This window comes from Phalacrocorax carbo, chromosome 1 (assembly GCF_963921805.1).
Source record: "Phalacrocorax carbo chromosome 1, bPhaCar2.1, whole genome shotgun sequence".
NCBI lineage: Eukaryota > Metazoa > Chordata > Aves > Suliformes > Phalacrocoracidae > Phalacrocorax > Phalacrocorax carbo.
The window spans coordinates 88,424,587-88,449,872 of NC_087513.1; the positions used below are offsets into that span (position 1 = coordinate 88,424,587).

A 25,286-nucleotide genomic window follows, 5' to 3' on the forward strand; every position below is an offset into this window, starting at 1 on the left:
AGGTGCCTTGCTAGTGACTGTCTTGTTTGGATGGAATAAGGTTCTGGCTAAGCCAATAAGCCACATCTCCTCTGCACCAGTGTAGATGTGCCAGGCAGTTTCTATGAACCAATCTCTGTGACCAACCAGCATCTACACAATGGAGGAGCTGGGAGAGCCCTTATTCCACGTGAGGGTGGAGGATGGCCCTGTAGGTGCCAGCGGGGCCCATGGGACTGCCTGGGAACCCTGTTTCCTTCATGCCAGTTATTGCTCCAGGTGCATGAGCTGTGTTCATTGTGGGTAAGGAATCACAGTCATTCTCATAGGAGTGTATCCCCAGAGCACAGCTAATGGGTTTGTCAACTCTGAGCTGTTTGGCCATGGGCTAGGAGCAACCTGGGGAGCTCTTTCAGGGGACAGTATCTGTCTGCTTTTGGCTGGGTAGGATTTCTCTTCTGAGAGCGCTTTTAGTTTGAAGGCTATAGCAAACTTATAGGATCAAAAATGTTCATTGGGTAATTCAGATTGGAAAGGACAACAGCAAATCAGTAGTCCATCCCTCTGCTCCAAACAGGGTCTGGCTGAACAAGCCCAGTGTCCTCAGCCTCTTTACAAAGGGCACGTGCAATAGCAGAGTCAAAAGCAGAAGCATTTCACTTACCTGTACCGCATCATGGCCTGGCAGCAGCTGCAGTGAACTGGCTTGAGGAACATGCTGAGACAGAAGCACGTGACTCTGTTCAGGAGAGAGGGACTGAGGTTTTGACTTGGATCTGAGCATAGTTCAAAGCTACGACACAGTGGCAAGTTACCCTTGGCCAGGTTGTGGCAAATGCAAAGTGGATATGGTTACGCAGGCTGGACACGGGTGCAGTTCTGTGCTTTGGACACTGCTGGTGGGCATGGCTTACCCAGGTTACCATACCTGGGTGCTGGGGCTGGATGAAGTCTGGGAGGAAATGATGCCTTGGGAACTTGTCTGAAGTTAGCAAACCTAAAAATCTCACCTTGAATAAGGGATACCAAGGGCAAAGTTTAAGGGCCAGGCTGTCAAAGGTATTTAGGCATTTTACTGCTCTAGCTAATGGAAAATCCAAAAGCCCATCAAATGTATTAACCATTAAAGAATGCATTTTATACAAACCACATAGCCTGCCGGTGCCAGACTTGTGTGCCCTTTGGTTAGCAATGTCCCCAGTAAAACCCGCAAAATAATGACATCTGCTGGTGGGGAGGAAAGGGGAAAGGTACAACACTTTACTATATCAGGTCTGAAATAAAGCTTTAAGCAATCGTGATTAGTACAAATGCCGCAGCTGGAGCAGGAGCAAGGAATGGAGAAAGCACAGTGAGAAAGAAAATTACAAGAGCAAGGAAATGAAGCAAAAAGCAAGGCTAGAAGAATATAAAAAATGGCTGTATTTAACAAAAGCACAGGCTGGAAGGTGACCAAACTACAGGAAAGTGATATGGATGGGAGAAATAACTGCACTGTAAAAAAAGGAGATTTAAGTTATCTGCATGTTATGTGTGTATCCTCACATCACGGTTAACCATAGTTACCTCTTACCTGAATTTGAATTTGGTTAGAAAAGTAACTCCCTGACTTACTGTCCCTGAGCCAGAGAAGCCTTAGACCTGAGTTACTTCACCCAGCTGCATATGTAAGCTAGAAGCCCATCCTCTTTCAGCTTAAGAGTTAGAGTGGTGCACTGCAGGTAGGAAGCTGGGATAATCAGAGTCATCCAGCATCTTCCAAAAATTCAGGGTAGGAAGCTGCCTCCTTACTTACACACCATTCACTCCTACCAACCTGCTACTCCCCGCTCACAGGCTGAGAGCAAGGTCCTGGTAAAGCTCCCTGGGGGAGTCAGGACATGTCACGCTCTGGGGGCGATGTGAAGTCAGCACCACCACATCAGGGGGACACCTGGAGAGGGTTGCTGCAGGCTTGACTTCCACCCGAGGTGGTCAGGTGTCTGCATGATCCACGCATGACAGGCTGGGGACTCTCACACCAACCTTGCGGTCATCTCAGCATTCATTCAGGCCTGATGCCTGTGCCTTTGCTTGTGTAACCCTGCTGTATGCTTCCCCCTCATGTCTTGCGGTCCTGGCCTGTTTCTGCTGGGAAATCCCAGGTGTCCCCTGGCCCTTCCTCAGGCTCTAGTGCAGAGCTGCAGACTGGTCCTTGAGGAGGCACTGCTCACGTGGCTGAAGACAATGCAGATGCCTCCAGTCTCATACGAGCTGAGCCTTCTCATCTACAACTGTATGCACCTGCTATTCAAAAATAATACCTTGCTTCCTAATTCCACCAAATAACGCTGCTGCAAATTTCTTACTCTTCAGCAGGATAGGCTACTGCTCCATCACAAAGGCCACTTGCCAAGCAACTTGATTTCTTGAATTGTCACCTAAAATGCAGTGCAGGACAATGCTGCAATCACAACCCCATCCCTTAGGGTTGATGTTTCATACAGCAGGGGGGGAAGGAGGAGACATGAAGGATGTGGGTGGTGGATAGGCGTGAGGTAATGTGGAGACAGTGATATCATGGTATAGCCACAAGGGCTGGGTGAGGGTTTAAGAAGTAATTTATTGGCACAGGTTTAGCTTAGTTTCCCTAGGAAATGAGGCTTATACAATCACTTTGGGTGTGTATGTGTGCACATGCTGTAATAAGGGAGAGGCTGCGGCAACAGAGTAACCCTCATGAGACACCAGAGAGTCCAGGGGAGTGATGTTGACAGTGCCCCAAGAATGGAGAAAGCTTCAGTTGGGGCCTGCACTTTATTAAACACAGGAGAACGTATCCACCCATGAGATGTATACTTGCATGAGTCCAGGCTTCGTTTGCTGTGGTTCTCAGGCAACAGCTTGTTACTGAATTTTGGTTCCATGGCCGCTTGGGCTATGTGTGTGGGTATCTCAAAATTTGTGATCCCATATGTATAACAAACTGTTTGTTTTAGAAGTAGCAGTGACTGGAAAGTAAGCATCAGCAGAAATGAAGTACTGGTGTATAATAGAATAACATCTTCCCTATAGAGCAATGATTCCCAATTTCTTTGGCCCACCAGAGCATTGCAACCTTCAAATTTTCAGGCAAGCATCGTTCACCCTTACAATGAAGCATTTAGCTGAAAGTGTTTTTATGATACTACTTTGGTTGTGTAGCCAGCAATGATGAATTACCATATCCATTATGGCCACAGCTTGAAACCACAACTGTAAATGTATTTGCATCCCCCTTATTCTAGTGCTTCTGATTCAAGCTCCTTGTTACAGGTCCATCACGAAAGAGCAAAGATTCCTGGCAGACTTATTTCTTACGCAATCAAGTGGTACACACTGCTCCTTTCCAGTTTACAGTTTTAAATGGTGAAAGTTTGGAATGAATAAAAGTGAGCAGTTTGTCAGACATGTATTTGGTTATAAAATGTTTGCCTTTGTAACAGCATTAAGGCTCTGGTGTCTGTGCTGAGGCTGTTTTGTGCTGCCTGTGACAGAAGAGATTACACACCTTTTCCCTCCCTCGGTAAGTTTCCTGATGTGAGAGACCTCCATGCTGCCACAAACAACCCCAGCTCTATCACCGTCATCATCTTTGCAGCAAAGGGCTAAAGACTGTTCCCCTACAGTACACCAGAGATACTCAGGCCTTGTCTGCACACAAAAGTTTCATCTGATTTAAGGGGGTAGCTGTACAAATGCTTGTCTCCCCTCATGGGTACCTGTCCTCCTGTGGTAACACTCTGACGTTAGATTAGAGATGCTTCTTGGTTTTTACCTCTACCCATTTCCACATGATAAAAACTAACTTGAAGAAATATACTTTCATGCACATGAATGCCCACACAGAATGGAGGATTAATCCTTTACCTTGTGTTTCCTATTCAATCCTTTGATTACACAATAAAAAAAACCATGCTCATGGTGGCATATATAATCCAGCACAGTGGCTAACCACACTTGCATGAGGTGACTGCCCATGGTACCGGGGGGGAACCATGGGAGCTGGGAGACCCCTCCTAGTGTTCTGTTCTCAAGAGTGGTATGAGTCACTTTTACCCTTTGGAAATAGAGAGCCTCCTTGTGTAGCACCGCTTGCGCAGAGCCAAGCGTCAAGAGGCCAGAAATCGATGAATCTTTTCAAACGTATTTATCATTTGCCACTCATTTTTTTCTTACTGTGGCACTCGCATCAGGGTTACTCAGGGTGAAGCTGATCCTATGATGCTTCTGCAAACTAGAGGCCCGCTGAGTTCAGCCATAACTCTGCCTGCGCTGTGTCGTGAGGCAAGGCAATCAATGACTACAAAACAAAAAGGTACATTGTGAAAGGTGAGGTTAAAAAAAAAAAAAGAAAACCACATCGCTTAGCATCAGCAGTGGAATAATTAGACATATCTTCCAGACATATTTATGGGCTAGTACCACTCACAGAAGCAGAACTTGCTGGGGAGGATGCTTTGTAAGTATAAAATTAGTAACAGTAGTCCTAAAACCAAAACAGAGTGAGGGAGCAGAGCCTGAGGAAGCACAGCTAAAAGGCACAGCTTTCGTGAACACTCCAGGTGTGGGCTGATCCAGGAGAACTCTTTTCCAGAGTTTACTCCTTCCAGCAGGATGCTGGAACAATATTTGCTCTTGGTGAACGCTGAGGGGACACACACCAGCATCTCCCATGGCACCCATTTGTGCTGACGGCACAGAATAAAGCAGGGCAAGAAGACAGATGGCTTTGTGGGGAAGCTTGATTAGGGTACGAGACAGGCTTTCAAAGCCAGTGGTGTCATTTTCGGTTGCAACCAACCTCAAAACTCGAGGAAAAGCCTGTGACAACTGGTGTCATGGTGTTGCTTGCTGTAACAGAGATTTCTATATGTGCCCAGGACACCCTCTGCGTTGTCAGATCCTGCCTTCTAGTTACCAGAGGCTTCTGATATTCAGCAATGAAGCGATTGAACAAGAGGCTCACAGCTATTTATATGCAAATTAGAACCACCAGGCATTTCAAGGTGGGATTTCAGCCCCTTGTGTATGGCAAAACACCCTGGATGCCCGCTCCACTCAGCCAGCACCATTTGGATTCTAAAACATACAGAATCACAGACTGGTAGGGATTGGAAGGGACCTCTGGAGATCACCTCGTCCAACCCCCCTGCTTGAGCAGGTACACCCAGAGCAGGGGGCACAGGACCATGTCCAGGCGGGTTTGAGTATCTCCAGGGAAGGAGACTCCACAACCTCTCTGGGCAGCCTGTTCCACTGCTCTGTCACCCTCACAGGAAAGAAGTTTTTTCTCATATTTAAGTGGAACTTCCTGTGTTCCAATTTGTGCCCATTGCCCCTTGTCCTGTCGTTGGGCACCGCTGAAAAGAGTCCAGCCCCATCCTCTTGACACCCGCCCCTCAGATATTTATATTGACAAGATCCCCCCTCAGTCTTCTCTTCTCCAGGCTGAAAAAACCCAGGTCTCTCAGCCTTTCCTCATAAGAGAGGGGCTTAAACCCTTATTTACAAACCTTGCTGCATCCTGACACGAATGCCACCCGTAGCCACGGCTGGGGTTTCAGCGTGGGCTCAGGGCTCATGGTGGCCGTGGGTTCCTACTGCACCCCGCCTGCAGAGAAGCCACCTTGTGCCTCAGTTTCCCCTTTTTGTGACAACGTGGGGGGCGGTGGCTGTGACACCCTCGGAGGAGTGTTCTCGGGCGAGCTGGTGGATGGTTGTACCCCCCGCTTTTCCTGGACCCCACCAGCCAAGGGCATGGGGTACCCTCCCCGGAGCCATCTTCTGCCCGGCCTAGGGCGTGAGGCCCGGCGGGGCGTGGCGGGAACCCCGCCTCAGGCACTCGCTGGGCCTGGGGGTGCCGAGCCCCCTGGGAACGGGCCCGGCCAGTCCCCAGGGCGCCCCTCAGCTTTCAAAGAGCCGCTGAGATCTACCGTGGGGCACCGAGGGGCCCGGGGGCACAGCCGAAGGGCGGCGGGGAGGAGCGGGGGTAGGCGGCGGGGGTCGGGCCGGGGGTGGAGCCGCGGGCTGGCGGGTCGGGGTGAGGGGGAGCCCTTCCCTTCCCGAGCGAGCCGGAGCCGGAGCAGGCGCCTCCACAACTCCTCCTGCCCCGCCGGTGCCACCAGCCGCCCGCAGTATGGTGAGCGGGGCCGCCCGGCGGGAAGTTTGGCGGCGGCGGCGGCGGCAGCAGAGGCTCCGGCCCCGCTCGCCCCGACCCGCTCTCACCGCACCCCGCTCCCTCTCTTGCAGATCTGGAAAACTCTCCCGCTGCTCTGCGCCCTGCTGGCCGTCGCCCGCCTGCGAGCCGAGGTAAGCGGCGGAGGGGGCGGCGGCGGCGGTGGGGTGAGGGGCCGGGGGAGGGGGGGCGTCGGGGTGAGGGGCCGGGGGAGTGGGGGGTCCGTTTCGGGCCTTTCCATCGCGTCCCCCCCTCCCGGCGGCGCTGGGCCGCGGCGGGGAGGCACCCGGAGCGGGGAGGGGGAGCTGCTGGGACGGGGGGGAAAGTAGGAGCCGGGGCGGGAGGGAAGTTGAGGGGCCGCCGGACCCCTCCGTGGGGACGAGGGGCCGCCTCCCCGCCCGGACCGGACCGGGCCGGACCGGCCCACCCCGCCAGCCGCCGGCCGGGCTCCTCTGGGCATTCCCCTTCCTCTCCCGCTTTTTCCTTCCCTCTCTCTCTTTTCTTCCCTTCTTTTACTGCACTGGCATTGAAAGCCCCCAACTCGCAATTCCCCCCAGCTCAGTTGACAGAAAATAACCGGTGCCTGAATTCCCCGGTTGCGGCGGCCTCCGTAAAAGTGAGGTCAGAAACAAAATATTTGATAATTACGGCAGGGGAAATGTGGAAGCGATTTGAGGAAAATGAACTCAAGCTGGTCTGGGGAGGGAGGCTGAGCCTGCTTTCGGAGGGAAGCGGTCCCGCTCGGGGGGCGGCTCGTCCTCCCCCTGCCTGCAGTTTTTCTCCCTACATATTTCGCCCAGATGGTGAGCCCCACCCTAGAGCATCGCAGTTTGGCTCTGGACAAAAAATAAAATAGAAAAAACCCACCAAAAATGCATAAACAGGTCCGATTTCCTACAAACGGTTCCCTCTTTCTCTGCTTCCCACCCGTGGACTGTGCTGCCTGGCTTATGGTAAAGAGAGTTGGGGTTTAGGGTGAAGCCCATCGCTGTTGCTCTGTCCCCATAAGCAAAGCTCTTCAGCAAACTCCCCACAACTGCCAGCTGCTCGCTGAAGGGACAAACAATGCAAACGCCAGGGCATGTGAGGAGCCGAGGTGAGACAGGGCAGTTGCAAGCAGACCCTGTCAAGCTATAGCTCTAGTCATGGCTATCATGAAAACCGAGGGGAGCAGGACTGAGCTGTAGTATGGGCTAGCGATTCACATCTGCCTGTGCATGATAATATTGTAATGCACTTTCTTCCCAAAGCATGGCATACTTATGTAGTCAGCATTTCCACACATCGTCTCCAACACTGTCCTGAGAAAGCCAGACTGGTTTTATTCATTTTCTTAGGAACCCTAAATAAACCTTAACTGGGCCTGGTCAAGGTACAGCGAAACCTCTGTAGGAAGGAAGTGCACAGCAGTGCATCCATAAGATGAATGACAATAACAGCTAAACAGTGATGGCAGTGGTGTGAGTAAAGCCTCATGGAGTCAGTAACCAAGAGGAATGCAGCGAAGGTGTGTTTAGCCCTTGATTTCTGATTTCACCAGTGCTGCTAACATTATGATGATGCAGTCAAAGTGCTAAATCCTGGGTTTTGCCTAATGTACTCTAATTTGGAGTACCTGGATGGCTTCCCAAGCGTAAGCACTGTCATGTCTCTCTGCATCATCTGCAAACTAAAAGTAAGAAAAACACACAGCTGTCATGTTCAAAACTTGTTTTTAAAGGCCAGTTCATGCTTGAGTGGATAAATGAATGATTTGACTGTTTTCAGGGGTAGAGGTCCAGGTGTCAAACCAGTGAATGTTTTGTTTCGATTCCAGTATAAGTTCAGCAAAATTTGAGAGTGATGAGTGAGGTCTGGGTCTGGTTTCAAGGAAAACTGACACCTCAGACGACTTTTGTTTTGGGGTTCAGTTTCCTTCCTTGTTGCTGGTAGCTGCTGAGTGGTGAACATCAGTTCACGCACAGGTAGTACCCTGCCCTCTGGGATATCTTGACCGTCTCATTTTCTAGGGGCTGGGTTCTGCTTGCAAGTGAGCTGCTTGTGTTTCAGAGATGGCTTTGACGGTTGCCTCCTTCTAAATATTTCTTATTACCACTCTTCTGCATCACTGGCATTTAGTAAGATTAGTATAGCATTTCCCTGTGTGGTTTTTCCTCTTTCAGATTTTGGAAGTGATAACCTCTCTCTTCTGTTTCTGCTGCAGTTTGCACTTTGTGCCTTTCAGTACACTCGGAATATTAACACCAGGCCTTAAGCTTGTAATCGTTTTGTCGGCAAAACTGTATCTGAACTGCACTGGGGTTTTTGTACAACACTCGTTTCTACAACATTGTTAGGTGCGTAATTAGAGTCTTGAAAGAAAGAAAGAAATTGCTTCAGTAAATGTTCCTGGCATGATTTTGTGCAGACTGGAAAATCTGAGACGTGCCAAAACTTGGGAGCTTTTCTTGGCCCGGTTCAGTAATACTCACAAGAGTAATAGACAGTGAACTGTACTCCTCGGATGGAAGCCGGCCACCAGCTTCAGACAGCCCTTTTTATCTCTTTCTTCCTGGGTCAGAGTCTCAATGAGGTGGCCGTTTGCTAGTATTAACAGGGGTGCTACGGAGGTGAAGTTGCTTGTGTTTCCAGCTGGGGCTTTCTGGAGCAGATGGAGTGATTTTTGGGAAGCATCCATTGCGATAGAGGAAAAGGGAGAGGCTTGAAATGTCTGATGAATGTATTAAAAGTTAATCAGTTGTTCATATCCTGCTAGAGTAAGTTACCTAGTTAACACTGGAGAGGAGTCCAGTCACTGTTCGACTGTGTCTATGAGGTCTGAAGGGAGGAGCGCAGGAGCACTTCCATTGGTGGTACCACTGAATTACACCAGCATTGTTGTGTCCCACCAGGATACTTATTTCAAAATAAGAGTGAGGGCTTTTATGTTTTTAATTTTGGCTGAAACGTGATTTAGAGTCATCAAGAAAGTTATTGTCACCAGGAATTTTAGACATTAACAAAGAGGCTTATGCCAGCTTGTGGTGTGGGCTGTGGACAGAAGTCCTTTTCTGAATCCAGCCTTGCCAAGAGGAGAGGTCACTGCCCTGGCCTGCCTTCTGCTCCTTGCCAGGTTTCTAGCTGTTCAGATTAATATCTGGGATCTGTAGCTCTTCTCCTTGAACTATCCTTAACCCATTTCTGGCCAAATGAGCGAGCCTTTGAAGAGAGTTATGTAAGCAGTTTAATCTGCCTTGTCTCATTTGGGCTAAAAGGGGCTAGAGGAGGAGGGCTAGACCCTCTCATCTGGCAAGGAGATCTACTGACAGATCTGAGTGGACTATAACCCCCAAGCAACACAGCGATGACAAGCATCTGGAGGCAGATTTATAACCTTTTCTAATATCACTGTGTTTGCGGTGTCTACATCTGTTGTAACCCTGGGATTAATTTTTTTCACCCCACCTCCGTTTCCCTCAGTATAATTTTTCCATGTGAAAAGCCGAAAAGAGATATTATGGGGAAGAGGGAAAAGACAAAAGTTTCGGCTAAGTTCTGTTTGCTTAACTCACCTGAGCGCTTTCTCTCCATCTAATGTGACTGCTTTTGCATGTAGGGAGGGCAACACTCAACCCTTTCCCAGTCCTGTACCCCTTTTGCCAGCAGAGTGCTCGTGTGCCCTGCAGGAGATGGAACTCAGCTGGTCTTCATAAAGCCTGGTGTGCTTCTGCCCATTGGGCCGTCCGCAGAGTCTGGCCAGCATCATCACGTTGCTTTGGTTAAGCTTTTCCCACGTTTTTGCAGCAGTGAAGACTAAAAACTGCAGTCTTAATAAATGAAACTAAATAAATGGAAGTTGAGATCCTGATGTAATTGAATAGCTGTATTTGGCCCTGAAGCTATCATTTTAAGAAGGGTCCATTTGTCTTTTAAAATTTGTGATAGAGACTTTGCCGGTAGTTCAGTCCTCCTCTCACTGATACTTTGTCCATGACAGTGGAAAAAAAAGACAGCATGGTGCCGATCACATGGATAACTTGGGCTGGTTTTAATATGCACTGGCTCTGTGCAATAAAACCCAGCAGTCACATATAATAGTCACTAATGTAATAAAACTAGCTTCCCAGGTCTAGCCTGGCAGGCACGTCTGCAGTCTTCAGTGGAAGGAAGAATTGCATCCATTTTTCTCCTCCAGCTGGTTCTGGAGTGATAGGTATCTTCCTCCTTGAAATCCTGCCCTTGAGTGCCAGACCAGGCATTGTTGGAGTTCTGCCTCACGGTGATAAGCATTCTTTGAATGAGAAGACAGGGCAAAAGTGATTCTCTCCTGAGAACACAGCACAGGCTTATCTGTGCAAAGCCTGGTTTTTAAGGTGCTGGGCCATCGGGCAGCTGCTGTGCTGTGGATGATCCCAGGGATCAGAATCTGGGAGATGAACCAGGTGGTTCTGTCTGAGGCACCTTATGCTGTGCTGAAGTCACTGGCCAAATGCCCCATCCACAACTGTTTAAACAACCTCCCTGGCTGTTCCGAAGGGACAGTAACTTCCAAGCAGCAGCATGCGCGGTGCAAGCTCTGAAGCAGAAGAAATGTTGCATAGCACGTAGGTGCACGTGGCACCCTGATGCTGCTTCTCAGAATGAGCTGCTGTCAGATCGGAGCTGCTTTGTGTAAATGCACTGGAGCTGAGTGAATGACTTTATCTGCCGGAGTGCAAATTCCTTGCTGGTAATTAACAGGGGGGCTGCCGCTGGGGGCTGCCTGGGAGGCAGCTCCGCTCCCAGCAGAGGAGGAAAGGACTGGCTGGGAGTCTCCTGTTGCATTTTCCAGCTGCTGTTATTGGTACAGCTGCTTACCCATCAGGAGGCACTGGGGCACCTTTGATCTTTCTTGTGTGGTGTTACATGAGCTGGGGAATGTTTCTCTTTGTACAGAAGAGAGTTTGTCACAAATCTCAGCCAGGTGTGTCTTTCTGGGCTCATGAGTCTCCTATTAACCAGGCTGTGTTTTTGATCACATCATCCTGTGAGCTAGATGAGATTGGTTCCCAGAAAAGCCTTATTCAGCTGGGTTGCGTCTGTCTTTGCAGGGGGGTCAGCCTCTGCTGTCATATGATGTCTAAGCTAATCTGTGAAAAAAACCAGCATTTTTTTTGAGAGATTTATATCTCTCAACGTTATCTCTGAGCCTAGTGAAAGAGAAGAGCAGACTGCTGTTACGCTGTGAAGCATACCTCGGATATATACCTCTTGACTTTCCCAGGGGTTGTAGATTTTGCCACAGCTAGTGTACTAAGTTAGAGCAGGGGCTTATTGCTTCTTGCGGTATGGGGCTCTGATTGCAATTCCCAAGCGTTGCAGCAGTAAATAAACAAATGGCAGATAAACAGGGCTGGAGGCTTCAGTGCTATATTAAAGCACAGATAACTGTGGTATGAGCAGTGACTGCATGGCATTTTCATACTACTTGCTCTCAAGTGTGTTCCAGTTCTGATCTCGGCTGAAGACACCAGCCAGCAGTAATGAGTGACTATGTCCCTTCTCTGCTGTGCAAACCACTTACCCAGAGTGAAATTCATATAAGTTCCTATGAAATCTTACTGCCTGCTCTATGCCTTAGCACTCTCCCTTATTTCACTGTACCTCTCGGTTCTGACATTGGGCCTGTGATTGCTTGGGGCAGTGGATTAGATGTAGGCTGCCTGTGAGAGATGATGAAGAAAAGCAAGCTCATGCTCCAGTCTGCATATCTGGAATTTCTTGAGACACCTACACCTTCTTTGGAGTGTGTCAAGGGGTCCATAACCTGGAAAGAATTTGGAGGCTCCTCTTGGGCCAACAGGTTTGGAAAGAACAAGGGATTTAGGGTGGATGATCAGAGAGGGATTTAGTATCTCATTAGTTCAGCTATAGGTGGATCCCACCTTCCACTGTTTGACAGCTAAGCAAATATTTTGGCAGAAGAAACTAAATGCTGCTTGAAGACCGGAATCTGTTTTTGTCTCACTGGGGAGAGGGTGCGTCTGAGGGAAATACCCTACACACCAGGAAGGCCAGGAGGTTGAGAGGAAAGACTTGTTAGAACCCATCTCATTCACCTCTGTCTGGACATTGCAGGATGGATATCTGTACAGCATTTCTCTTGGCTGTACCCTGTCAACTGCTGTCCCAGAGATGTATCTCTAACCATGTTCTCTAAATACTGCAATGCTTTTTAGTGGACTGCATAGTAACCAGCTTTTCTTGTTGTTCCTTCTCCTTTATCCTTCTCTCATTTCATTTTGCAGCTCTGTTACACAGTGCTAAAGCTGTAAGCATATGAATTTGGGTTTGTTTTTTTTCCTCTCCTCTTTATCAGATCTGTGTAGAGGCCCTTGCAATGCAAAGAGCAACAAACCAGCTTGAGGGAACAATGGAGAGAATCAGGTAAAAACACCAAGTTAGAGCAGCTGGGTTTGAGTGGTAGGAGGAGAGGATTTGCACACTTATGCTCCAAACCGGGGTAGTGCTGGGCTTGGAAGAGCAGAAGGACCAGTTGGACAGCTATTTGTCACCCACTGGTGGTTGTCCCTAGACAGTACATGCTCCTCCTGATCCCATCCCTGCTACTAGCTCAGTCCTGATACAGGATCAAGAGGCTTTGGGAATATGGATGCTGGTGGACCTTTCCACACTCAATCAGCTTTTCCCCACAACAAAAGTTCTCAAGAAATAGTGGTAGCTTCAAAGATTACCTATAGCCAGAAACAACTTCTTTCTTTCTTTATCTGTGGGGAGGCCTAGGGAAGTAGTGGAAGGACCTGCTGCAGAGGTGGCTATGGCAGGAGTACGACTCAAGCCTGAAATGGTTTTCTCAAGCCTTCCAAGTCAGGGGAGGGGAGAAGAGGGCATTAAAATCTTGGATAAGAGAGGAGCAAGAGCAGGGTGATGGGTGGGCTGGAAAAGGTACCTGCCTCTGATGGAGAGATGTACTGGTGAACTGTGTCCTAATTCAGGAGCCCGTGGCCTGGGTGTGCCTCGTGCCATCAGAAATTCTGCCCTTGGCCACTCTCTCCTCATCATCCTGCTGCCAGGGCAAGGCATTTTGGGGCTTGAGCATCAGAGGGGCAGAGCAAGGAGGTTTTGTCCATCTGCCAGGACAGACGGAAGAGGGAGCGTTCAGCAGGTGCTGGTGAGGTGCCAGGTTGGCCTCCAGCACCACGCTGTCTGGGGAATTTTCCCGATGACTAATTGATCCGGAAGATGGTGCCTGGGGGGCCCCGCCTCCACGCTAGAGTGGCCCCTGCCATTTAAGTGCTGGTAATTGTAGCCCGAAGCCAAGAGCTTTCCTTCTGCATGATGTAACTCTTTGCATATGTACTCTTTGGTGCGCTGGGGCTTTCTTTCCCTCCTGTGTTTGGCCACTTTTTCATGTTTATGTTTGAAGAAGCTTAAGTACGAGGGATTGGAATTGTTGTCTTGTTTCCTATATGTAGGAGGAAGAAACTTCCTCAGGGAATTTTTGCTATGTCTGGATCGTTTCGTTGTCTGGGTGAGTAAAATTCCTCAGGGGTAACCAGAAAGGTTGTGACCCGGCTCCGGTCTGCAGCTCGTGCATTCAAACCCAGGGCTCTGGAAGATTAAGGTGGCAGGGGACCAACCCTTCAGCTTGGCACAAAAGCCATGGTATTCCCATCTGAGGACAGCATGTTTGCTCTGCGTGATGCAAGCTCTGGGGTATTCCAGCCCCTAGATGATGAGTGCTGCAGTAGTATGCGCCTAATCTTCTTCAGATGGCACTCCTCTTCTCCAGTTGCCCTGTGGGCAGGCAGCCAAGAAGTCACATTGCAACAGAGGCTCCATTTCTCATGGAGCAACATTTCTCATGTCCCCAGGACTGGGTTCCAGACTCGTTGGTAGAGGATGATGTATAAGGGTAAGGAAAGACTACTTTTAAAAATTTTTGTCTTTAACTGCCTGATTTGTACCCAGTGCACAGGTGAAGAGCAAGCCTTGGCATCTTGCCTAATTCATGTGCTGAACTCAGCTCAGCAAGTGGTGCCTTGCCCTTCCCGTAACCAGGGATGGGCAGGTGGCCTGTGCTCTCCCTGGCAAGGAGCATTCCCCTGTTTGATCTATGGAAGGGTCGGGGCTGCAGTGTGGCCGGTGGCACATATTGCTGGCTGCTCGTGGTGCCTCCTTGGTCACATCAGTTGCTGAGCCATGGATGGGTTGATGTGACTGGTCCTGCCTACCTGAAGGGAGCACTTTTCAAGAGGGTGAGAGGCATGTCCTCAGACCTTTGTTCACCTGATAAGCGTATGCAGGAAGATGTGCACACGCGTGCAGGATGATTCTTCGCAGCCCATGTGTTTCACCAGGCTTTGCAGAGGGGCTAGTGACAGATGTGATAATGCTTTTTGAGATCGTTCAAAGCATCTCCTTCTAGAGAAACAGAGTCTTTCTTCTACAAGGTATCACTGCATGCCCTGGGATTAGTAGCTGCTTGTACAAACCGTAGCCATTAGTGCCTTGTCAAATCCAGTTTTACACATCCCAGTAAGTGATGCCCCCTTCCTGTTCCATTGAAAAATGATACTATGCTCTGAATTATCTCGAAGTCAGTAAGTTTATCTTCATGGTCCTCTTCTATGAACAAGTAGACCAATTAATCTTTTTATTCTGTCTCAACAGTCCTAATTGCACCCCTGTGTCAAGGATAATCAGAGCCTCTCCTATGAAGTTCTCTTCACCTTGTACATGTAGCCAGTTTATGGGGCCCCTCAGCAACATGCTTAACCCACCTCTCTTAATATCCTTGTAGCTTCCTTCCTTCTGTCAAAGCAGAACATTTTTCCCTGACTGTCTAAAGAAACAGAGCTTTATGTGATCTTATTCTCTGTTGGTAGCTTTCAATCTCCTCAAGTAACTCTTAAACCCAACAGTCAGTTTCAGCCATGTTTAGTGAAGCATGTTAATTTCCTACAACCTACTTTGTTCCTCTAAGTCTTGTAAAAATAGACAGTGTGGTACAGTAGTTACTGCCCTCGCTGAGGGTCGTGGTTTAGCCCCAGCTGGCAATTCAGCACCACACAGCTGCTTGCTCACTCCCCCCTGGTGGGATGGGGGAGAGAAACGGAAGAGTAAAAGTGAGAAAACTCGTGGGTTGAGATAAAGACAGTTTAATAGGTAAAGCAAAAGCCATGCGTGCACAACTAAAGCAAACCAAGGAATTCATTCACTGCTTCCCATGGGCAGGCAAGTGTTCAGCCATCTCCAGGAAAGCAGGGCTCTATCATGTGTAATGGTTACTTGGGAAGACAAATGGCATCACTCCGAACGTCCTCCCCCTTCCTCCTTCTTCCCCAGCTTTATATGCTGAGCATGATGCCACATGGTATGGAATATCCCTTTTGTCAGTTGGGGTCAGCTGTCCTGACTGTGTCCCCTCCCGACCCCTTGTGCACCCTCAGCCTGCTCGCTGGTGGGGTGCGGTGAGAGGCAGAAAAGGCTTTGGCTCTGTGTAAGCCCTGCTCAGCAGTAACTAAAACATCAGTGCATTATCAGCATTTATTCTCATTCCAAATTCAAACCATAGTACTATACCATTAGAGTGAAGAAAATGAACTCTATCCCAGCTGAAACCAGGACACTGAGGGGAAAGCTCAAGCATGAGATCAACTTTCACTACAGACCAGAGAAGCGTTTTATGAGTAATCCCCTCTGATCCTTGTTCGTACCTTCATAGCCACCAAATACAATCAGCCTCAAGACAGGAATCTGGGAAGCAGCTTGTAGAAGAGCTTTTTGTTGCTTGGCTTCACACATTATGGTGTATCCTTCCCTTCTTGGTGCTCTGAGCTCTGTGTAGTCACCCAGCAGGGTGTCATGGAGAAAACTGAGCCAAAGTGTCCTTAATCGTGGAGCACAAAACATGGTTTGTTACCCCTCATGTGCATGTACAGGCAGATGTGTAGAGCGAGCTTGCTCAGCCCTGTTACGGAGTAACTTGCTGCTAACTCCCACAACCCAGACCTGGGATGGTGGAGAGGAAGGGACAGCAGCAAAATCTGCAATCAGTGTAGATTATTTGGGGATCTTGGATTGTGCTGGGTGGGTGTTGAATCTTGCTGTGGTATCTGAATAGCCTGAAACCGCATGGTGTCAGTGTGGTGACTGGGCCACTCCTAACTTTGTGCACGTGAAAACCAAAAGAGATGGGAGAACAGCTGGGCATTAATACCTCCTCACAAATCACTGCCAAGCTCTTCTGCAGTGCAGCAGCACACATCCAGATGCTGGGGTGAGTTAGGCTGTCCTGGCTGCAGATGCAAGGTCAACAGTAAACCAGCATTAAACAGAGACAGCTGTTGGGGTTTTTTTGTTTTGTTTTCAGGTTTATGTTTATTTGCTGTGGGGTTTTGGCAGGGTGAAGGAACTAAAGGGGACTCTGAGCATGTGTGGTTCAAACAACTTCAGAGCCTGTAGGCATGAAGAAAATGCAAACAGATTCTTCTCTCCAGACCTATTTGTTCTCACTCTTAGCACCATGCCATGATTTGTATGTAGGCTTTGGGCAAGGCACCTAATTCCTCTAAGCTGAGGTGTTCAGGTCTGTAAAATAAAGATAATGATGGTGCTGTGTCTCTCAGAAGGGTTTAGGAAGCTGAATGCATTCCTGTTAAGAAAAGTTTAAAAGTTCTCATGTAGAAGATGCAGCAGGCATGGCAGAGGGTCATTATCCTTATCAACAATGATAACAAGAAGGGGAATGGAGAGAAAATGTGGACCAGAATTGCTTGTGATACAGCAATTTCTTGCCAGGCGGTCAAGATATGCAAAAAGGGCTTGTATGGGCCACAGGTGGGAAGGAGGAGAAGGTTGAATGTTTTTATGGAGCCACAGAGAAAGAGGAAGGGCATAAGGTGGGAGTGCTGGGGTGTCTCGCAGTGGGGCTTGCATTTCTGTAGTGTGTTTGCCCTCAGAGGAGAGCAGCAATGTTTCTCTGGCCATTCTTATCTCGGATGAGGCAAACTGGAGGTGTGCTCTAAGGGGAACACTTGACGTTATGACAATGTAGGTTTCCCTTTGAGCTGTATGTTCTAGTTAAGTAGAGAATCTTACACAGGGCATAGTTGCTTGCTTGCCCTGGCAGGTCTGCCAAAGGTTGACAACAGAGAGAAGATGGGTTAGCAATTTTCATTGGTTGCCATGGCAACTAATGGAAATTACTTTTTTTGTGTGTGTGTCTGTCGTGTATGAAAATGTTTGTTAAAACAACTAGGAAGAATTCTCTCTTCCCCCACCCCTTTCTCTCTCTCTTTCTCAGTTTTAACTGCTGACTTCTGGTCTTAAAATGTACATGGTTACCAGAATTTTTCTAGGGAGGTGAAACAGAGTTTTTGTGTGCTGTGAAGTATGTGCTGGGGATGAGCATCCAGAGTAGGCAGCTGCTGCGCAGTTTTGTGTGCTGAGCCACTTCTCACCCTGAGACCTTCTGCAAGGTGCTTACGAGAAGATTTTCTCACCAAGAGGCCTAAAAGTAGGTGCCCAAGATAACAGGTAGCCTGACTGTACTGGTTCCCATGTAAATGGTAAGCAGAGGATTAGCTACCCTGAAAAAGTTCAAGCTGGATGAAAGGGGGATGATAATGCCAATTTATCAGCCAGTGAGTTGTCAGGTTTACTGACATAGTGACAGTAAAGAGCTTGGAGAATTTCAAATTAGAGGTGTGGGTGAAATACATGTATTATTATTACTATTAGTATTTAATGTAAACGTCAGCATGTCTTGTCACTGAAAATATGGCTGTCTGCCAACTCCACTGACACTAAAAGGGGCAATTTTCCCCACAGATTAGTAGGTGGTAAGGCCAGGAGGAGCTATTGTGCTTTAGGTCTCTGCCCACTTGCATAATACAGCCCATATATCCAGCTTTTTTTATTAATTCCATTTGCTTAGGACTCTAAAACATGTCTTAAAAAACATCTAGTCTTGATTAAGTAATTACCAGAAATGGAAAATACCACTGTGTTTGGTATGTTGCTGCAGTGGTTAATTACCCACATGCTGTTACACCTCATTTCTGGCTTGCATTTTTCTAGTTTTGATCTCTGGATACTGAATCTTGTGTTTAATCTGCTAAACAGAAGAGGCTTTTAGTACCATGCGTCTGTTCCCTACCATTGTAACTGTGGTCTGCACAAGGACCGCTCCCGGTCTTGTCTTTGGCAAACTAAACAGTCCGAGCTCCTCAAGCTGTCTCCTGGTAAGGTATGTCTCCTAATCCCTTGTTCAGTACTGGGTCTCCACGTGTTGCGTCCTCTTTCCCAGTCTGTTAGCTCTCCCTTGCCACGTGATGGCAGGCATCTCCACGTGCTGTTGCTGGGAATCTGTACAGCCTTGGGCAATATAATTTGTAAAAAGAAGAAAGACAAAAACAGTATGAGCCCTAATTTAATATTAGGGAGTTATATCCATTAATACATGCACACCATCAGGAAGCATAGCTGGCAAGGTTTTGATAGTAGAAGTCTTCCCACAGTACTCAAACGTGCTGCTCTTCTTACCAGCTAAAGCCTTGTTTTTAAGTTTCCTATGATACACACTTAAGTTAAAGTTTAATATTTAGAGGCTTCTTGACCCTCATGACCCCACAGGTGATATTTGACTGGACTGGGGGCCAGAGGGATGAATGCTCAGTGCAGCTCATGCCCTGTAGTAGACAAAGGGCCATATCACAGCACTGCGGCCAGCTGGAGCCTGTCCTCTGACAGGCAGCTTCAGTCGAGCTCTGCTAGAGCTCGTACACTCCCCAACCAGTGCCCCAAGCATGGTATCTCTTCTGCCGCAGGTCCCTTTACACCAGGCCAGCTGGCTGACGGGCTCATGAGGCAGTGTGAGTGCACAGGCTCCTGGGTTGGGGAGAACAGCTAACATAGTCTGTTAATGCGTTAGGTGAGGAAATGCACTGTCTCTTGCATGCCTACACTTAAAAGTATCTAAATGAAGCAGTGATGGTTTGCAGAACTGGTGCCTGAGAGCTGTTAAAGTTAAAGGCTTCATTGCGAGCATTGATGAGCATGTGTCTGTGCTCTGTGAGGTCCCATGTGAGTGCCAGCACATACGCTGCTGTTCTGATTTGTATTTCTTTTCTCACGGCAGAGGCTGGTGGATGAACTAGGCTTTGTCAGGAGGGAGAGCTCTCCCTGATGTCGGAGGCTGGGTATGTTTCTAGGTGTGACTTCGTTTGTTTTACACACAGGCCTGGGACAGAGGGGTGCACGAAGAGCACGCAGCCTGCCCCCCTCCCCGACAACTCAAGCTATCACCCGTGACTCTGACCTGCGTTGGATACAGTTAGCTCCTCTAGAGAGGTGGAGGCAGAGCCAGCTCTCTTGCTGTTCACTCCACCCTTCACAAACGATCCATTTCTAACCAAGTAACAATACAGGATTTTTTCCAAGAGCAAATCTTGCTCACTGTCCCAGGGGCATGGACTCTTTTCTGAAATGTGTTTGTACAGAGCTTGCTGCAGACTAGGCTGGATCTTGACTTGGACCTTGGGAAGCTTCTCTGCTAGAAAAGCATAATAAAGATTCAGGGGTTATTAAAATACCCCTTTTTTGTTTCTCCTTCCATTTCCAACTTTGTCTTTATATACAGACGTCTGGGTTTTTTTCCACCTCTCACAGAAAGTAAAAAGCTCTCTGCATTTCTGGTTCTTGAGTCCCTTCCAGTTCACACATTGGGGAGACCCATTGGGGCTAGGCTGAAGGTTTGTGCTTTCACAGCTCTAAGGCATCTTCCTGCAAGGCAGCCTTAATTGGGTAGCACCGGCATTCAAGTAAAGCATGCTCATGCACTTTTTCTGTGGGCAAGCTAGTTGGCAGTCCTTTTTTCCTTTGGTTGGTTCCTTCTCCCAAGGTGATGTTTTCACCCTGTGTTCTGCCATGAGCTCAAAACCAATTTTTTAATAAAAGTCTGACAAGAGACAACAAAGCCCTGTGTTCCTCAGGGATGCGATATTTTTTTTAAACTTGGAGCCAAGCTACTTCACAACCAATGTCTAAAGAGCAGTTTTGCAGCAGGTGCAAGCCGCTCTCTCCATGCGCTGCCATGGAGAAAGGTGAGTGCCTCCCCTGCCGCTTTCCCTGTGTGTTCCTTCTTCCTCCTCTGTGCCTGTGTAGCTGAAAGCTAAACTCTGCCCCAAAAAACTCAGGTTGATGGGCTGGAGGGGGTACATAAACTTTCATTTTTTGTCTTTGCATGGGTGTGAGAGAAAACATGGGAAAGCAGAGCGTAAGGAGGGGAAAGGAGGTGCCTCCCTCTCTGCCCCATCCCATCTCCTGCTGCTGACCACAGCCCCAGTAAAAGAGACGCACCTTTGCTGGCTGCTCATATTTTTTTGATTCAGGAGAGCGTTAACATGTTCTCAGAGGAGCTGTGGCTTGTCCCCATCGTTCCTCTTGTACAAAACCTTTGGGAGTCACCATGCATTGCTGGGGTGGAGGAGCAAGGCTAGGCAGGTTTCTCCTCCAGTGCCCACCCTGCCGGGGGGAACACAGGGGCTTGAGGGGAATGGGCTTGGGAAGGTTTTGGCAGCTCCAAGGACAGAGCCTGACCAGCAGTCGCTGGGGTCCGGCAGGGGAGGTGAGGAGTGTGGCCTGGAGCCATGCCACAGCTTGTGCTGGATGCAGCCCAGGGATTGCTCGCCCGTCCCTGCCTCGCTTTGCCACAGTCAGCAGAGCGAGAGGCTGCCAGAGCCCTTGGCTGGGGCTGCAGCAGGGCCTGGCAAGGCCTCTCGTTCACGGCCTCCAGCAGCATACAGTGGCAGGGGGGCAATTTCCACCTCCCCGAGGGGCCATCTGCCCATGGAGTGCTTCCCTTGCTGGGATGGAGGAGTTGTCAGGCACTCATTTATTGCAGAGAGAGACCCCAGAGAGCACTAGGTGATGTGCTTAAGGATACAGGGAACCATGACTGAAGGATGGATGCTTTTGCATCTATCAGCTTAATTCTGTGTGAGAGAGGCTTTGTGTCCTTGCTCATACTATGCAGTGTGTGAGCAGGATACTGTCATGGACTGACTACTGTTATTGGCGGAGGGGTGGGGATGTGCTTACCTGGCAGGACCTGTAAGGCCCAGTTTTTCTTCCCATAGACTTCCTATAGGGTATTGGATAAGCTGCTGAAACCCAGGGCATTGAAGACCAATAATATATCTGAGGTTTACAGAGAACAAGGGGGTTCATCTCTTAAGTGGTGATATGGGTCTGGGACCAAGTACTTCAAGGTGGATGCTTTGTTACGACCCTCGGTTCTACATCGGTGCATGAGATTCCCAAAGGAGAGCTTTCCACCTTGTGTTTAGGAGATAATGTCCTTCAGGAGGCAGCTGTCTGACACAGCAGCTGAAGAACGTGCGTACAACTATCTTTATTTTCAGACCTAGGGCTGTTCATTTAGCCAGCAGGTGTTCACACAGTAAGCACCAGGAGTCCCAAATTTGGTCCTTTCAGCCTCTGTCCCGTCCAGCAGTATTATGTGTTCCGAAGAGGTTGCCGAAAGCATTAGGATGTCTTGGGGAGGAGTGCCTGTATTTGCATCGTTATTTTTGATAGGAGTTAGCTGTTAAAAGCCAGGTACACAGCGTACTGCTGGCTGCTGTCCCAGTATTAGTAGTCTGATCTCCCTGCAGTTGCATGGTTTCTGACAAGGAAGGGCGGGGGCGGGGGGGAAATGACAATGTCTTGGCTCAAATGAAGATACAAAACTCAGGTAAGATGAAGAAACAGAATAAAGTCCATGCTTAGAGCATTGGGAAGTAAAGCATGGACTGTTGCTTAGTGTGTTTGATGACATATTAGAAGGGGAAGAAACAAGAAGGTTTAATGAGACGTTGATGTGACTGTACTGACATCTTTGTGTTTTGGAGGATATGAGGCTCATGAGAGTCAATTGCATTTTGCTGTAACAAAGGATTTGGGGGATAAAACTGAGGCAGCTGAAGTGCTTCCATGGCCATCACGCAGCAGGGATGACTGGACAGGTCACAAAGCATGTCTTGAATTGCTTACAAGGGACAGAAGCAGTGTCTCTTGTAGATACTTAATTGTCACCTGGTGCTGTACCCTGGACTTGGTGCTGCTGACTGCAATGTTAAAGGCTTCTCATGTCTTGTATTGATCACTGCTGGGACTGTGCTGGTGGTACTCAGCTGTGTTTAGGTACAGGTTTCACAGTGTCAGGGGCACCAAGTGCAAGAGCAATTAGTACTTGCATGGGTTAGGATTTTGTGGTTCATACATTAAGTGAGAATCAGTGTCAAGTCCCCATGAATGAAGACATCTTGCAGATCAGCACAGACATGATAGCCAGTCATGTTCACTGCAAGATACTTAATCTCCCTTTGGTCACGGCTGTTTTCTTCTGAGTTGGCACACTGAAATGACACAGGTCTTATACGTGCTAGAGCACTTACAGTGCAAGGAGGGACACAGCCAGCAGCTGTCTTTGCATAGGCTGTGATAAAGACGTAAGATGATGTGATTCCAGTAAATCTTTCATTGCAGGCTAGGATTATTGAAGTTATCTTGCTTTTTGCCATAGGTTAAAGGAGCACACGCATACTGTTCCTTCAGCTCAGCAGGGTAACTTTCTAGAGCTGGTGTCTTACATGTGCATCTGACCTGAAGTCTACACCCTCACAGGGTCTGGGCGTTTGGCAGGGAAAGACTGGGGCAAGCTTTGGAAGTTTTATCTTAGGGGGGCTGTTAAACCTGCAATAAGGAGCTTTTGGGGCTTATTTGGGAAATGTGGTTTTTTGTTGTTGTTGTTAGGGGGTTTTGTTTGTTTTGTTTTTAAATGTATTTCAAACAGAGATAACCCCGAAGTATTGCGGAGCTGAAGAATGAGGTCTGTTTTCTCTGAAAAACAAATCAAGAGGTTTTACTCAAAAACTGAAGTGCAGAGTTGCGTTACTGAACCTTTCATCGCACAATATTAGACTTTCAGTAATTGCAAAACCTCAAGGTGGCCTGCAGTACCCTACATCTATTTATTGTGGCTCAGTATTCTGTTATAATATTGCATGTTACTTCTAAAATCATATGGGGTGAAGCAGATCATGTTATATTTATTTCCTACAGCCTGCGCATTTTTACAGGTGGTATCCAGTACAACTTTGTTCAGCATAGTAAGAATGACATCTAGTACGTGCGAATAATGTCTACGCATACACAATGATATGTAGTTAAGCAATTTGTTCTCAGTATTCAAAAGGCTACCACTGATTTCCTGATGTGCTTGAGTCAAAGCCTGCTCTAGGAACATTTTTTTTTTTAATAAACCCTTTGGGTGTGTGAATTTCCTGGGTTTCCTTAAATCTTTGTTGAAAAAGAAAACCTATTGTCCCTTATGAGTTTCCAATCTTAATTTCTTTTGACGCACACCATTTTACCACTTAAATCTTTCCCCTGCATAGGAGAAGAGGTCTGGCTACATTCGGAATTGTAAAACTAGACTGCTTATACATTCAGGCAATGTCATTCCTGGAGCCAAGCCCTAGAGAAGGGAGGGCAGTGCCAGAAGTGCAGCCCTTAGGGTCAAGACAGCTCTCTGCTGCTTCTTTATACCTGGTTCTAGCTGGAGGCGGTGGAGGGTGCCCCTACTCTTAGAGCAGGCTCTGGTCTAGCAGGGGCATGAGCAGTGGTGGTAGATCCTCAGACCTGGCTTTATCTTCTGCCCCTACTGCTCCCTTGCCCCTGGGGCAAGCAGCAGATAGCCAAACCAGTCTTGCCAACGGCAAAGGATGCAGAAGAGAGGTGCTGTGGCAATTTCTGTAGAATAATCATCTTTCATTAGTTCTTTAGCCCCTTTATTTGCCCATTTTTCTTTCAGGTCCCTTCTAAGCCTTCCACAGTGAGGGAGACATTTTGTTCTGTTCTTGTCTGCTTTTCCCCTCCTTGGATATACAGCCCCAAGTCTGCGATCTTACTGAAGTCCAATGATCGTCAGCAGTTCAGTCTAATACACTGGGCTGTGAACTGTAGTGGCTGAGGCTCAAGCATGTATTTCTTTCTGCTGACTTTATTAGAGGAGCAATAAATTCTGGCTGGCCGACAAGGTGGACAGCCAAGGCTGGCAGACAGCTGTGCAAGCTAATGTCTTAAACTGCTGTAGCTTGATTTGCCAGAGGCTGCCTTCTGAAACCCTTAGTCTGCTTCAGTTTTATGTCTATCAGTGTTCATTTTTTTTTCCCCTCTGAAAGTAATGTCAAAAACTTGCTTGTCTTCACTGGGTGCTGCAGGAGAACCTACTGTCCCACAGGAGTATCTCCTCTCGCCTCCCCAGTGCAACCCCACCTGCAAAAGAGCTGCTTAACTTAATACACGGACTTTGCTAATGGTGCAGCAGAAGCTGGGGCTGTCCTGTGCTTAATTGAAACTGCAAAAATAGCGTGACCTTCTTTTCAGTTACTTGCCACATTCATTAAATGGGAGATTTTCTCTGCCGAATACCAAAATTGTTTATACTGCATTAAGCGAGGGAAACTTGCCAAATATTTTATGCATGTTTAACTTAAAATACGTCCAAAGTCAGTGTGCTCCCCCTGTCTGTGATTTGATTTTGACATAAAGCATGTAAAACACCAAGTTTCAGCCTGCCGCAGATGTCTCTGTGGCGTCTATACAGTTTCACAAAGGGATTTGTAGAGAAACATTAACTCGGCCATTTCTGCATTGTTGCTAGCAAAGGGGGGGAGCCTGGCCGCTGCCCTCTCTTTGCGGAGCTGAGTGCCCAGATTAGAGAGGATATTTTCAGGCAGTGTTAGGCTGGTGCTGTGGGCTGGGTTTCCAGTGAGGCTGAAGGCTATTATTTTCCTTCCCTATCTCTAAGTGTTAACAGCATATGCGAGCATCAGGCTGTTTGTGGGAAAACTCTGTCCTGGCAGAAGAACCAGAGCTGTTCTGATCATTTTTTTTCTCTTCAAGGAAGGAGGTTAGAGGGAGGCGTGGATATAAAAGGTAAGTATAAGAACATCAGTCTTCCTGTAGTATGGTTCCCAAGAGGCTGGGAAGCCAACCGTGTATGATCAGTGGGATTAACTCCCAATTCAAGGAGGAGTGATACATGGGAACCCCAGTGGTT

General features: G+C 48.1%; 1 protein-coding gene across 1 annotated transcript in view; it reads left to right on the forward strand.

The window, feature by feature from the left end:
- Positions 1 to 6,017: 6,017 nt before the first annotated feature.
- The window catches only part of FSTL1 (follistatin like 1), a 56,621-nt gene continuing 37,352 nt past the window's right edge, over positions 6,018 to 25,286 (forward strand). The window contains exons 1-2 of the mRNA XM_064465690.1: positions 6,018 to 6,139; positions 6,250 to 6,309. Of these exons, the coding sequence (XP_064321760.1) occupies positions 6,137 to 6,139; positions 6,250 to 6,309 (63 nt within the window). The 5' untranslated portion in view covers positions 6,018 to 6,136. The remainder of the gene's footprint in view (positions 6,140 to 6,249; positions 6,310 to 25,286) is intronic.